Genomic DNA, 14,832 nt, shown 5'->3' on the forward strand with positions numbered 1-14,832 from the left:
CAGTCTTTCAGAGTGACCATCCTGCAATGACAGCTCTCAGAGCATGTTAGATACTACTTTTTCATGGACTGTTTCCACCTCTAAACTCATTTGCCTAAAACACTCTCAGAAATGACAAGGCAGCATATGCAGTTGAGGCAAATACAATTTTTCATTTGAGCAAATATTCAAGGAAACTAGGCATTTGCCCAACTCTGAAGCACAAATGCATGATTTAGTCAATTCCACAGTTATTGGCTAAGCACTGTCGAATTTTACAATTAGGGTAATGGATTTAACTTCCAATGTAATTTCCATATGGATAAACTGATCTCCTCAAGTACATTTGCCCATGTGTTCCCTTCATCACAGTTAATTAATATAAAGCTATTTAATAACCTCCACTTAAACACAAAAGACCATTCAGACTCTTCTGGCATCAGTAAAAGGAACAGCCTCCAAATGTGATACACCAGCTGTAGACGAGAGCAAAAGAAAATTTAATTAAGAGCGATCAAGAGCACGACAGTTGCAAATAGAAATCAGATGTTATATATGCTCCTACATGGTGATTACCCCAGCTCCTGAAAGGGTTAATAGTGCCAACTTCCAGGTGCTTTAGATGTGCCCAAGAGACCTTTGAGGACAGGAAAAGTAGTGGGGCTGGGAGCCAAAACCCGGCAAAGTTGGGCAGGGAGCAGCAGGGATTTGGCATCATCTGTGCAGGAGCTGCAGCAGCTATGCCCAAAGCTGCAGCTATGCTCAAAGCTGATGGTGGCACCATGCTGAATAGGAGGAAACTACAGAAACAGGCTGTTTGGAAGCAGCTTCAACCACGGCATCAATGGATAGTTTCTGCAGATGTTTTGGGTGCTTAAATAATGTTAATTGCTCATTAACAAAATCCATGCTATTTAATTTCTGAAGTGCAGCATTTGACAAGAGTGATACTGAGTTACTTGCCTTCCTGGATGATTTCTGAAAGAAGCATATAAATTGTGACTCACAAGATAAGCACAACTAAAGTTTCCACTAAGAATGAGTAAGTGGCAGAGTTTGAAATAGCTGGGGACTTTTGTTACAATGGAGAAAGTTTTATTGCTTGGACGGATTCATTTGAGCAATATTGCAGAGCTCATAAAACCACTAAAAAAAAACTGTGTAAGGCTGAACATTGACTGCACAGCAGAAATCAAACCACTTATTTTGACAGGTGGAAGGCCACCAACCAGAAAACTTGATTTCAGGGAACAGTGCATTTACAAAACAAACTTTGTGGTGCATGTGACCAGCTGCCACTGGGAGCTTAGACAAGAGGAAAAAGAACATCTTAGTCCACAGAAAATGTGGAGCAAGTAAGACAGCTGTGTCATTCAGGCTGTGCTCTGCCCATTCAGGTGTACTCAGCACCTATTGCTTGGGACTGTCTTCACCCTGCCCTGCTGAGCCTTTATTACAAGCAAAGGGGAAAAAGGAGATAGGTGTCATTTCTCTGTTTGTCACAAGTCTGGAAAACACAGCCAAGTGTGTAAAGGAATACTGCAAGTCCACTAGTCCCACCTGGTTTCAAAGCAAAATACCATACTGGAAAGACTCTAGCGGAAAGAAAACCAGAGCCTGCATATCTGCAGCTCCAGAGCCTAGCATCTCTTGTTGCTGCTCAGGCAGATCACAAGCAGCACTCCCTGCACAGGGAGGCACTGGCAGTCCCTGAGAACAGGAAGATGTGGCCAACAGTCTGACTTCCCTGCTCCTGACAGCCGTGCTCTCCTGACTCAAGGTTTCTCCTCCAACCTTACAAGGGACATCAGTCCCCTTGGCACACATACATGCTCTGTGCTTCAGCATCTTGACTTGGTCCCCTTCTCTCCTCTCCTACCATCAAGCACCAGACTGGCAGATTCTAGTCCTGTGACTAGAAACAATGCATCCCTAAGATGAGAAAAATCTCTCTCAATAATTTCCAGAAAAGAATTCAAGCTGACACTCAGAAACCCATAAAGAAAAGCATTTGGTGTGAAAATATCAAACCTAAAGATAGGCATTTTCTGGTGGAAGAGTCTTATCTACAGGGAGAATTAGAAGGTTCATCAGCTAAGTGTATGGGATTCCTAGACAGTTGTCTTTGTGCTGGAGATAACAGGCAAGTCTGAGAAGGTTGAAATAGGACTAAGACTCTGGGCTGGGAGAAAAAAACCCACAGTATATGCTTTTCTGCAAAGAGAAGATCACTGGCTTATTGCACAGAAGTGTATATTTGGGATGGGGTAATTCAGAAAAGCAGAACACTCTTGGCCCTAGAGGACTTACTCAGTTCTTCCAAAGGGGAGCTCCTGCTTTGCCTTACAAACTACAGAACTGTGGGAAATTCATTTCATGGTTGTCTGCTCTGGTAAAACCCCTGATTGAATCGACTCACAGAGGTAAACATTTGGGCTAGTCATAGGAAAATCATTTGGCACAGCTAACCAAACCTCAGCATCAGGCTAGGCTCTAGGCACCTACCTTTCCACTCTTGGGACTCCTCTTCCTGTTAAGAATGTGCCTGGACTGCAAAGAGACATCCCCAGAGTGCATGTCATGTGCTGTGGAAATCTGAAAGCAGCTATGCAGACAGCTGGACAGAGCCCTCAGACAGGTCTGTTGGAACAAAGATGCTCCTCTACTCACACAGGAGGAAGCAACCTTCACTAAAGATTTCCCAGGGAAACAGCAGACCCCTGCAGAGAGTTCACAGATGTGGGTTATGTTACAGCACATACAAAGTTACTTGCACTGCTCCTGGCCAATTATGACCAATACAGCTCAGGTTAAGTTAGCACAACCCATAGACTTGCTCTAAGCCTAAATGAATTAAAGGCTGGGCTACAAGCAGCCCTAAATGCTATGACTGTGGTTCTGTGAAATCCAGCAATGCTGAAGCCCACTCCTACCCTGAATGAAGTGACACTACAGTAGAGCACCAAATATGAGTTACAAGGGGAAAACCAGCTGAGTTTGGCAAGCATGTGTCAAGTCAGCTGAATTTAACAGTCTTGCTTTCAAATCCATAAATCAGATCTTTCCTGGAATCTCAGTTAGTCACGGTCTAAATCCCTGGATTTTACAGTCTTCTAGAAGTATATTTTGCACCAAGTTAAATTTCACTAGAAACACACCAGTAGCATTCAAGAGGACCCTGATGTAAGCACACAAGCTCTCACAAAGTGAAACAGCAGAAATCCTGCTTGTGACTGCCACCAGTACCTTAAGTATTCCACTTAATTCCAGCAAGGGAAGTCTTGCTCTCCACCCTGAAGTTAAGCAGCACAAGTCTTAGCAGGAGCATTTCTCTCCAGCAACCTATCCAACAAGCAAACCCAGCTCACATGGGAATCAATGCCTTTCCCTCAAGAATGGAACCAGAGACAGTCACCACGAGCATCTTAAAATAACAAAAACCAAAGCACCCTGTTGCTGGTCCTTGTGCAGATGTGGTGAGGCAGCAGAGTAGCTGCCTGTATTTTCACAGCACACTCAAGACCAGCAGAGCTGCTGCCAACGAAGAAGGTCCCTGCTCTTAAGACAAGTTTTAATGCAGGACTCCTGTCTGCCTCATTTGTCAGAGAATTATCTGCATGAATTTGCTGTCAGAGCCTGCAGTCACTGACAGCAGCCTCTGTTTCCCTGGATTTCAGTAGAGAGCCTGGATTCAAATATATCCCTCTCCCAGCTGCACTGTTATCTGAAGCATTATTCTAGCTAGAAAAGGTGCTCTTTGAATTTCTTCTGCCAGTCATTTGTGGCAGTGTGAAAGGTTCATCAAGGCCTTCAAGCCATGAGCCTAAAAACCTCTCAGGATGAGAGGTAAAGAAAACTTGTTTAGACTGTTCTTGAAAAGCATTCTTGGCGACAGTGGGATATGGAGTCAGCTTCTCAGCAGCAAGCCCAGCACAGCATGGCAGCAGTGAGGGCAGCCAGACCCCCTTGGCTTATGATCTGCTGCTGCCAAACCCTGAAGAGACGTGCCCTTCATACTAACAGAGGTGCCTTTCAGAACTATAAACTGTCTGTCCCTATGATACAAAAATCAGGTAAAGGGGCAATGTATCAGAAAAGTCCTCATAATCCCTAAAATGCCAGCAAAAACTTAAATCAACCCAGTTAGTATTAAACGGGCACATACCTCTAAGAGGCATGGCAAGAAATAAGGTTTTCTTCCTCTGTGGCTAATGCTTCAGCAATAATCACTTTGTACCAGTGGACTCATTTGGGTCCAAGAGAGAGGTGACACTGCAATCTCCCAGCCTGCTTCTGGATTCTCCTTTTTTCTCACTGCAGCAGATGAATCCTCAAAGCTTTCAGTCAAATTTCTTCTAAACTAAATTATATTGTAAAAGTAAATATTTTCACTAGAATTTAAAAAAAAAAAAAAAAAAAGAGAAACTTTTCAGAACTACAAGCTTTTTGAAAAATCTTTCATCAAAGCGATTAGGAGTTGGTGATGCATGGGCTTGCTGAGATAGCACTCACTGGCAGATCTCCAAGTAACAGATTAATTTCATTATGTTCTGAACCATTACTGTCTCTCTAAAGATTCAAATCCTGAGGGTATCCATTTCAACACCACTGCATGAGAACACCTGATTTTCATAGTAAACATAACATCTAAACTTGATCCCACAGAAGCAGAGGGAGGCAGCTAAGACCTGCATTTTAACAATATGCCTCATTGTTTGTCCCTTCTTCTAGCTGCAAAACATTTTTAAGGAAGAGGAGAAATTCCTTGTTTGGCAGATTTTTTATGGTATTACAGATGGTGATAGCAGGATGAGCAGGTGATGTGGAGGACAATTTGGTCTGCAAAATATCTTATAATATAAAGCAACAAACAAAGATATCATAAGCAAGTCTCTGAGTTTAGAACTTAGGTTCAAAGGAGAACAGCCAATGATGGAAAAAAAAATAAATCCTGGTTTAGAAAATTAGAAAAATCTTAACTCAAAGAAAGGTCAAATGTTCAACTTCAAACAGCTCTTTTGCCAGATCATCGATGAGAGTAAAACTAGGTTTCAGGTAAAACAGCTGAGGTTGAGAGACCTGTGGAAACAAGCCCAGAAGTCATGCAACAATCACAATCTAAAATTGGGTTGGAGGACAGTGCTTTAGAAAAAATCTTCAGGGAAATCATGAAAGGGTCTTGACAAGCAATCATCTAGTTGGTAGCTCCGAGCCCTCTTGGAAGAGCCCATCTCCTGGCATCCACTCACAGTTCATCTGCACCACATGCAAATACCCTCTACTAACTCACACAGCTCAGAGCTTTAGCCACGTCAACAGAGATCAACATGCAGACATCTAACAACTACTTTGATTAAATGGGCTCCACTCAGCCAGAGACCACCACATGCTTGCCTTTCCCTCAACAGGGCCTGAAGAAAACCCCACTTGTACAAATGCACCAGAGAAGGCTATTTGTACCCAAGATGCTATTGAAAACCTACTGCAGTTTTCAGATGCTTGACCTGTACTCCTCCTGATAAATTTTTAGGAAGGAAGCTCCTTTGGAGCAGATGAGACTGCTCACATGAAGTAGGACTATCAGGTCACACGCTGCACTCCAGAAGGCTTTAAGTACATAACACAAGTGATACAATTCCATGTGTCATTTCAATTCCCAATGTGACCACTAACACAAAAGAATCTGGCTATACTGGACAGAGAAATCCAGACAAAGCCAAAGAAGAACATCATTGCTGGAGCACTGAAGTAAGGTACCAAGGAGACAGCCACCCTAAAATCCACATGAGCAGTTTTTGAGGGGATTGGCAGAGAGCCCTGAGCCAGCATTCCTCAGAGGGAAGGAACCATGATCATGCTCTGTGACTTTACCAAGAAGTCAATACTATTTGGTCCATTGTTTTCAGATACTAGGAATAAAACACTAACTCAAATATTTGCTGAGAAAATTCTTGGAAACACTGAACTTCAAGGCATTCCACTCTAAAGCAGGATCACAAATTTTTAGTTTCTGAGAAATGAACATGGCATTTCTGCAAGCAGGAAATTAATGGAGAAAACAAGCCTGAAGCACACTCATGCTGTGAAATTAAGCTCAGGACAGAGATCTGTGGCAGAATCCAAACAGCTCTCTGATTCCCTGCCCCTCTCTCCCAAGGACCCATTCTGGACAATGACTGGGAGAGGATGAAGAAGGGGAAATCTTGAAACATCTGACAGCCTCTGTCTTTACCAGGCAAGGCACAGCTTTCCCTCAAGCAGTACAATGTGGTTGGATCCAGAGGACCACGTGCCCCATCACTCCTAAGCACATGGGAGCCTCAATCTTCCTGCAGAGCCTGACAGCTGCAGGTGCTCCCCACAAGCTATTAGGGTGCACACCTATAAACAGCCTAGCAGTGTGGCACTTCTCCCAGCTGAACAGCATTTTCTGGGTACACAGGAACAGCAGCAGGCAAGAAGAATGCCTGGCCTAATAACAGGTTCAGAACTGCAGCTCCCAGATCCGCAGAGCCTGTGTGTCTGTATATACGTATTAAGTACTTCCTCCACTATACAACTAATCCGATTAACAGCTTTAGGAAACTCTGAAATGTTATAATTCAAGGGGTTCCATTCATAAAGGGTCTTAGGCTGTTTCTGTACAGAGGTTGCATTCTTCCCACTGGAAATAAAACAGGGAGTAGGATTTTCTCCCAGGGAAGAATGGAGCCCAATCTCCACCATGCTGAAGTAGGCCACCCTCTTACAATTCACATGAGTCTCAAACAAGCCTCACAAGAGAAAAATCAACCCTTCTTGCCCCTGCAGAGAGCCCCTCACAGGGCAGGTGACCATAGAGATCCCCCTGTGTGTGCTCTGCAGAAAGCATCATAGTCACAGGGGCTGCCCATTTGTCAGCTGCACTCCCAGGACTACAAATGATACCTGCTAGAGATGAGGACAAGGGAAAGTGAGTGAGGTGACATCCCCATTCACCCAAGGCAAAGCATTATATGATGCACCAGTAAAAAGTGGAAGGAAGAGACTGGTCCAACCACACCACACAAGCCATGGCTGTCAGAGACCAGAGCCAGCATTACATGATACAGATGTGAGTTATAAAATCCAGTTCATTTTCCAGATGGCACAGGTCTGGCACCAGTGCCAAGTGAAAGAAATGCACTAGACATGACAACTAAAAAAGTTACCAGAGAAAACCGATACATTCAAACATCATCTGACTTTGCTTTCCCAGTAGTGTCCTCATCTAACTTCAGGAATCAACAAAGGGATGTGAAAGAGATTAATGCTGCCTGTCCCACTTAGTCCTCATTTTCTGATATGTCTTCTGCTCCTAATAACCTACCACCTAAGAATGTGTAACAGCCAAAAGCATGACATGAATGAGCTAAGTGACACGGCAATGCAGGACAATAGCATTTCCAGGGAGCTACCCATAATCTGAAGAACTGGACAGCCCTTCTAGAATTTCAGTTACACTGACAATTAAATATGCCTGCGTTGGATGTGTCACCTTTCACCCTCATCCCAGTGGGAATCTGGAACACTCATCCCCCCAAAGCAGACCTCCATGGTACTTAGATGCTCTGAAGCCAAAGCTAGGCAGTTACACGGGAAGAGAACCAGCCACCAGTGCTTTCAAATGATGAAAGAGCTGAGTTGCACAGTGATCAGGTGAATATACAATTTCATTGATTTTTGCCTCTACCCACTCTCTCACCCTACTTGCTAACCTAGAGGCAGAACAGCAAAGAAAAACAGAAGTTTGTTCTGACCTTCTTTGTCTCCAATCCCTCAGGTACCTCTCAGAGCTCAGACTTCCAGCAATTTCTTTTGCAGCATAAAGTGAACTAGAGGGAAAAACACTGTGGGGAGCCCTCTGAACCAGCTGCAGAGTGTTTCAGAGACTGTTAGAGCTGGAGTCCAGTCAGAGTTCCTGAGTCAAAAAACACCTTTGTTCTGGCATGAGACCGAGCATACATTAGAGTTGCATAGGGGGACAGAATGAGCACACGCTTTACAGAAAATCAACACAATTGTTAACCTATTTTGATTAGGGTATCACTTCTAGGGCAGTCTGTATGCATGACTGCAGTGGGTTTTACTTGGTAGACAGCTAAAAAAATGTGTTATTCTATTAAGATCATACAGTGAAAGAAAAAGCAGCACAATGAGAGTCAGAACTCCTGACAAACTGAGTGCCCAACTTCAAACACATTTCCTTCCAAATTAGCAAAAAAGGTATTTCCTCATAGAAAAAGACCAGTGCTATAAATATGAAAATCTCCCTCAGACAAGGTAGGATTTGGCTACTTCACATTGTGACTTGTTTTTTCTTTAACAAATTTCAGAGTTGGATCCCACCCTCAGTGCCATAACTAAGCTCCGCACACGCTGCCCCGGCTGTGGGAACAGCAACACGAGTGAAATGGAAGTCCCCCTTCCCTAAGGACAAAACCAGGTAAAAAAAGGCATCACCATCCCAGGGCCACCCTTACCTGAAGTGTGTCTTGCGTTGCCATCTGAGTGCTTTGTTAAGTCAACAGTTCTGTCTATTTGAAACAACTTCAGATCATCTTCATCTAAAGCGATATCTCCCCAAAAGGCAGCTGGAGAGAAACAAAGTGCAATTAGTTTAGTTTTTATTTTGGAAGGAAGGTACAGTTCCCATCTGGCTTGGAGCACACCTGAAAGGCAATGACTTCATGGACCAGAAAAAGGTCAAAGTTCTGAAAGTACAAAGAGTGGACATCAGTGGAGGCCAAGGGACAGCGCTTACATTAAGTCACAACACAGATCCACCAAAATGAGATGATTAGCTGGGACTCCTTGTGCCACTCCTTCATACAGGTGTGACTCTCCAGGAGGTGGTGTTCACTCCTCATTAAAGCCTGTGATGGAGCTGGGTAAGTCACAGCTCAGAGTGAACAATGTGTATAAGTCTGGAGGACAGCAGTGAAGCACTTGAGCTCAGCAGTGTATACCCAAAAGCTACAGGACCTCACACACCCAGACACACTGCATTGGTCCCAATCCAACCTGAGAGCGAGCCTACCACTTCAACTTCGCTAAAAAAACACCAGTTACTTGTCCCCTTGTGGATCAGTTCCTTAGATTTAAGTTCGAAGAGTTTTCAATTTTGTAAAAATATTTGAATTTCAGTCAGAAGTCAGCAAAGTAAGGTAAACAAACGTATCACTTGACATTCACAGCTCAGAGAAACAGACTAGAAATCATTTGAGTGCAAAAAATTATACCCCTGGAGTATCCTGGCTGAGTTGGTGCTGCACAGTGTGTAGGTACCATTTTGAGAATTTGAACAAAATAAACACACAGGCATTGAGGCAGTTGACCAAGCCTAGCAGATCTTTCAGAGATAAACAGATTACAGAGCTCTTAAAACTCATACAAGAAGCCTGTATAGGCTGATGAAAAATAAGAAAAAACAGAGCAAATTAATTAATGACACAGTTGAAGAGAGCTGGGTCAGACAGACAAGGAACAATGCTAAGGCACTGTCTGCAACAATGACCAGATTTGATGAAACTTCTTTTTACTTCTCTTGTTAAGTCAACATTTACATTACCTTGAGGGGGAAAACCATCCTGTTGCTACACTAGAAACATAACTGATCAAAGCACATTAGGCCTGAGAAATCAATGTGCTTTACCAGTCGTCTCCCTTTTACTGCCAAGACCAAATGGAATTTAGACCTTTGCCTGAATATCAGAAACTTGCAATCAGATCCATGGCAATTGTATTAAGAAAGGTTAACTCAGAGTTTTCTCTGACACGACGTGGTACTGGTTCTGATGTAGCACCTGATTCCTCTACTCTGCATCTCAGCACCTCAGTACAAGAGCATTTGCCTATGTCACTGGTCTGGGATGTGGGCATGGAAATAAATCTTTGCTTGCTACTGCCTGCTACAAGCAGCAGAGCCCTGGCATGAGCAGAGGGTGACACTGCTGCTTCTCCCTTTCCCTGGGACAAAGCTGTCTCCCCTGTTTCCCTGGCCATGGCAGCCTCAAGAGAGGCTGGCTCCAGCTTTTTGACAGGATCTCCTTAAAATTGCTACCAAAACCCAGTTCCAGAAAGGGACATTGTGACAAATCTATTCACTGACCAACATCATTAGTAACTAGGGTAGACCTTCCATTTGCTACACAAACACAGAACTCGGGATCTCCCCAACCTCTGGGCAATCCAAGCCGTCCCTCGAACAGAGAACACAAAGCACAGGCAGATCCTCACCAGGTAACAACTACCAGTACAGCCAAAATGCTCTTTTTCCTGCAATCTGAGGAGAAGACATTTTCTCCATCCACAGAAATTACTTGCCCAGAACAATGTAGCAGTCAAGAGGTAGAGATACAAATGGCATCCCATGCCATCCAATTATCTCCCCAGCCACGTTTGGTAAGTCATTACTGTACTGGCCACCTGCCAGCATTCCCTATCCTCTTGTCAACCTACTGTCCCAGCTAATTGCCACCACCCTGGGCTCTCAGTGGCTCTTTTCCACTAGTACCACACAGTCTGTTTCTCAGGCTAAGGTAGCCATACCAAAACACAGCTTTCAGGGCAAGCCTGCAGCGTGGATTTACACCAATGGAATCGTTACTTTTTCCTTCCCAATGGAATTCAGCAGTTTCCCCCCAGTTCTAGCAATGGGATCTCTTTCTGTTACAAAGCCATACATCATCCTGAAAGATAGCCCACTACAAAAGCAGAATTTCCCTGGCATTTATTTCCAGCTCTCTGCAGTCCCAGCGTGCTCCAGGGGAACCATGATTTATCACAGTCCCCAACCAGCTGAACAATTTTCCTTGCTGGAAGTCCTGGCTGAGAATGCTACACTGCAACTTCTCCTGTGCTGTCAAAGTCCCCTTCCCAAAGACATGCAAGCCTGAAAGCCTGCCTCCACCCAGAGGGAGCCATCCCACAGGAAAGCCCAAGTACTTTATTTTAAAGGGTCACAAGTTCAGAGCCTGCTGGCAAATGAAGCATCTCAAACCATCCCTTCTGGTTTCTTTTACTAAGTTCTCCTTTTTAATTTAATGTGGGAGGATTTCCAAAAAAAAAAGAAAGGAAGAAAGGAAGAAAGGAAGAAAGAAAAAGAAAGAAACAAACAAAAATTATAAATCTCCAAACAGCAGGCTAACAAGCTTGGAAACCAGAGTTTCTCTTGGCAGAGCTCTGTAGTGTACACCCAGGTGCAAACTCTTAACACACAGTGCAGCAGCATGCCAGCTTTTCTTTGAGAAAATGCATCAATTGCTCTGGATAGTAAGAACAGAGCAGCTCTTATTGAGCTTGATGGGGCCAATATGAGAGACTTTGCTTCCCTGCTGGACTGGTAACCTGCACCAACCACCTGAATGCTGAACCTCACCACCCCCTCAGCATATGCAACCAGACAGCATTTGTCTGCTGGGCAAAGGGGAAGGATGACTGTGTTTAACAAACAAATTCAGCACCAAAATGAAAAAAAAGCAGCCTGGGAAGCTGTCTGCAGTCTCAGCACGTTTCTCCCACAGGAAAACAGTCCACAGGCTGACGTCTGAATTTTGTACTGAGCACAGAGGTGCCACAACACCAGGAAAGTAGGGCAGGTGACACTGGGAAGGAGAACGCTTCCTTCTGGGCAAAGGACAGGCTCAACAGTTTTTCCAGGTGCTTCCCCCACATCCAGAGCCCAAAACAATCAACGTCTTCACAGTCCTCATTTGCCACAGTAATATTTTGGGGAGTCCCCAGCAATGTGACAGCACAAAGCGTCTTCTTTCTGAAAACTTCACTCCCTTCTCTGCAAATCACCTCCAGCTTGCTTCTTCCCCCCTAAAGCCGCCCTTCTCCTATTCCCCACTTGCATTTTCTCCTTTCTCTGGTTCTGAGTAGCACAATCATATTTCAGGGAAGAAAAATAATTTTGCTGTCTCTCATGAGAATTCAATTCAGAACTGTTTACAACTGTTTAAAACTTTCATTTTCCATGAAAAGTCTGTTTCATACAGGTTTTCTGAGAAGAATCTTGTAATTTCTGGGGTTTTTTCTCTCCTTCAAAGACACATATGGAAAAGAATAAATCACCGAAAGACTATGGTATTCTGACAGAAAACTAAATAATATTGTTCCTAAAAGTACATCTCAACCCTAAATGTACTGCTGCAATTTGTTAAAACCAGGCTTATCTGTAACACTTCAAAACAAATTCCTGGGGATGGGTATCCTTCACCCTCACCAGTCAGCTACAGAAGCTACAAGCTTCTACAAGAACATAAGCCACTCGAGGTGCCAGAAGAAAAATGTAACTCCATACTTGAAAAACATCACTCAGTGTCTGTGTCCACAGATCACTCTGATCTTTATCCACCAAGCTGGAGCAATCCTTTCATCCATTTGCCTGCCACAAACTCTTTCCAGGAAGACACCCTTCCAGCATCAGTATAGGCCATAGGTTTACCCTGATGACAGGGACCAGCAAAGCAGTCACCCTCTGCATGCTGTGGGACACCACTGCAATTTTCCCTCTAGCACTGATCAGAACCAGTTGTGACAGAGATTGACAGAAAGAGAGACTTTGGAAACATGTATACCCCTGCCTGCCAGGAAAGCACCCTCCATCCCCCCTCCACCTCAAATACAAGACTCACCATCTGAAGATTTTATTAAAACATGGCAGGTTTTAAGTGCTGAATGGGATCTGAACCTAGATTCAAGACTATGTCTTCCAATTTGAGCCAAAGGGGCCCTCTTTCTAAGGGGTCACACTAAGCTGTGTATGTCACCAGCCCAAGGGTCTTCTCTGCATTTGCAGATTTCCTTTCAGTCCTTCTAGCAGAGTTCTAACACAGTTTTGCCGCTCTTTTTGAGCAGGTGTCCCACAGGGCAATACAGGAATTAAACAAAGAGCAGTGTGAACCCAAGTAGGTGCCTCAGATATGTTCCATCACTACTCACAATCCACACTCAATTTTCACTAGCATTCCCAACCCCTGTGTGTAGATAATAGCTGGGCTCCCAAGCAGAGGTACCTCATGACCTGTGCCAGTACAAAATATACAAGGAAGAAGTGCTTGCACAATTAACCTTGGCATCTTCAGTGAGCATCACAGGCAGGTGACTGACACAGCCTGACACAGCCCCAGCTGTGCCACCCAAGTGAGGAGCCACACCCTCTGTGCCAAGGTAGGATGTGCTCTGATCCCACCCATGAGATCAATCACATGTGCAGCTCTAAGGCACAGTCTCTATCCCCACCCACATCTCTGCCCATCATGTACATTATGGAAAGGTCCTAGGGCACCAATTAGTTCCTTTTGTTCTAGAACTGACTGTACCATGTCCAAATAGTACAAGAGAAAAACAATGTCCCTCCCACCTGAGCAACAGGAGCACCTGGCAAGGGGTGCTGGGCATACGAGGGCATGGTAACACATCCCACCTCCTGGCAAACAGCAACTCCTCACGCACCAGCAAAAGCATGCCAAGTTATTTTTGAGCATTTGCAGAATGCTTCCCAACCTGACTGGTCTGAGTGGTGGGAGATTTAATTTTCAGGGCTAGCCACGCTCTCGTTAGGGCTAACACTTTGCAGTCTAACAATAAGAAAATAAATCAACAGATCAAAGCACGTTCCCGGCAGCTCCATATTTCTTTCCTCGCAGGAAGACAGGTCTGTTGCTGAACCTCCTGCTGGCACAGGAACCAGCAGAACAATGTTCTGAAGTTTGCTAAGATTTATACCTTAGAGAAAAAACTCAATACATTCCTCAGGGCAAAGTAACAGCTGTGTCAGAGGGAAAAGCAAAGCCTCAAAATAAGGCAGAAACGAGTGAAAGAAAAGAGAGAAAAAATCCCAGACCAGCAGCTTGGAAATAAGGGCCAGATCATGAGCATCAAACACTCAAGAAAAAGGAAGATGAGAAACTAGTAAACAAAAAGCATAAAACTTGCCACATTCAGGCATTGTGTTTTCATCCAGATCAGTTTGTTTCTCCTCAGTAGGAATGATCAGAAGTTTCCCACTGGCCACCTTTGGGGATAAACGTCTATGGAGGCTCTGGTGGTAACCAGCTCCACTCAACAAGGGTGTTTGGAGTCAGAGCTGGTGTCTGGCCTCAGTGGGGTGTCCTGGCAATAGGGACTTGTTGATTCTATTTTCAGTGGGAAGTTCCCCTGTCCAGGGAGCACATTCTGTTTCAGAAATTGCTCTCACTTTGTGTAGGAATGTCTATGAACATGGCCTGCTTCTAAACGGCAACAAATATTTCAAAAATATCAAAATCTCCTGGGAATCAGAGTCCAAAGCCCTATTCAGATTTCTGTAGAAACCTAAACTGCCTAAATTATCATGTGTAGTGCTCCTAAAGCAGCCTCTCTTGGGAAGTGATCTGCAGGACACCCAGTTATGAATCCTGATTCATATTCAATGGATTTCCTATCCTGGAAGGTGACAATGCAGGAATAAATAAATACTTTGGGCTTGAGTTTGTTCAAAACTGCAAACATACACATGAGCTTACACAATGCTCAGCTGTGCTATCCCTGGACCGAATACCATGTTATTTTAACTACAAAACAAGCAATTGAGCTTGCCAGAATCTGGTTGGGAGAAAGGTATTTTCATTTTAAAATAAAATGCACAGCGCTCCTGTTGCTGGTTGCCCCCTCACTCAAGGTCTTCCTCTTTTCCACCTCAGCATGGTAGTCACACCAATCCAATAATCAATGAACGCATTCCTGGGAAAATGAGCAGTGCAGGAGGGCATATGTGAACACACAGCTGGAATGCCGTGCCACAGGAGGCTGGAATGCCGTGCCACAGGAGGCTGGAATGCCGTGCCA

At 44.2% G+C, this 14,832-nt stretch overlaps 1 protein-coding gene across 1 annotated transcript in view; it reads right to left on the bottom strand.

Annotated features, from left to right (window-relative positions):
- Positions 1-14,832, bottom strand: part of TLL2 (tolloid like 2) — an 85,901-nt gene that overhangs the window by 45,546 nt on the left and 25,523 nt on the right. Inside the window, exon 2 of the mRNA XM_015633623.1 lies at positions 8,481-8,591. Within this exon, the coding sequence (XP_015489109.1) occupies positions 8,481-8,591 (111 nt within the window). The remainder of the gene's footprint in view (positions 1-8,480; positions 8,592-14,832) is intronic.

This window comes from Parus major, chromosome 6 (assembly GCF_001522545.3).
Source record: "Parus major isolate Abel chromosome 6, Parus_major1.1, whole genome shotgun sequence".
Classification (NCBI taxonomy): Eukaryota; Metazoa; Chordata; class Aves; order Passeriformes; family Paridae; genus Parus; species Parus major.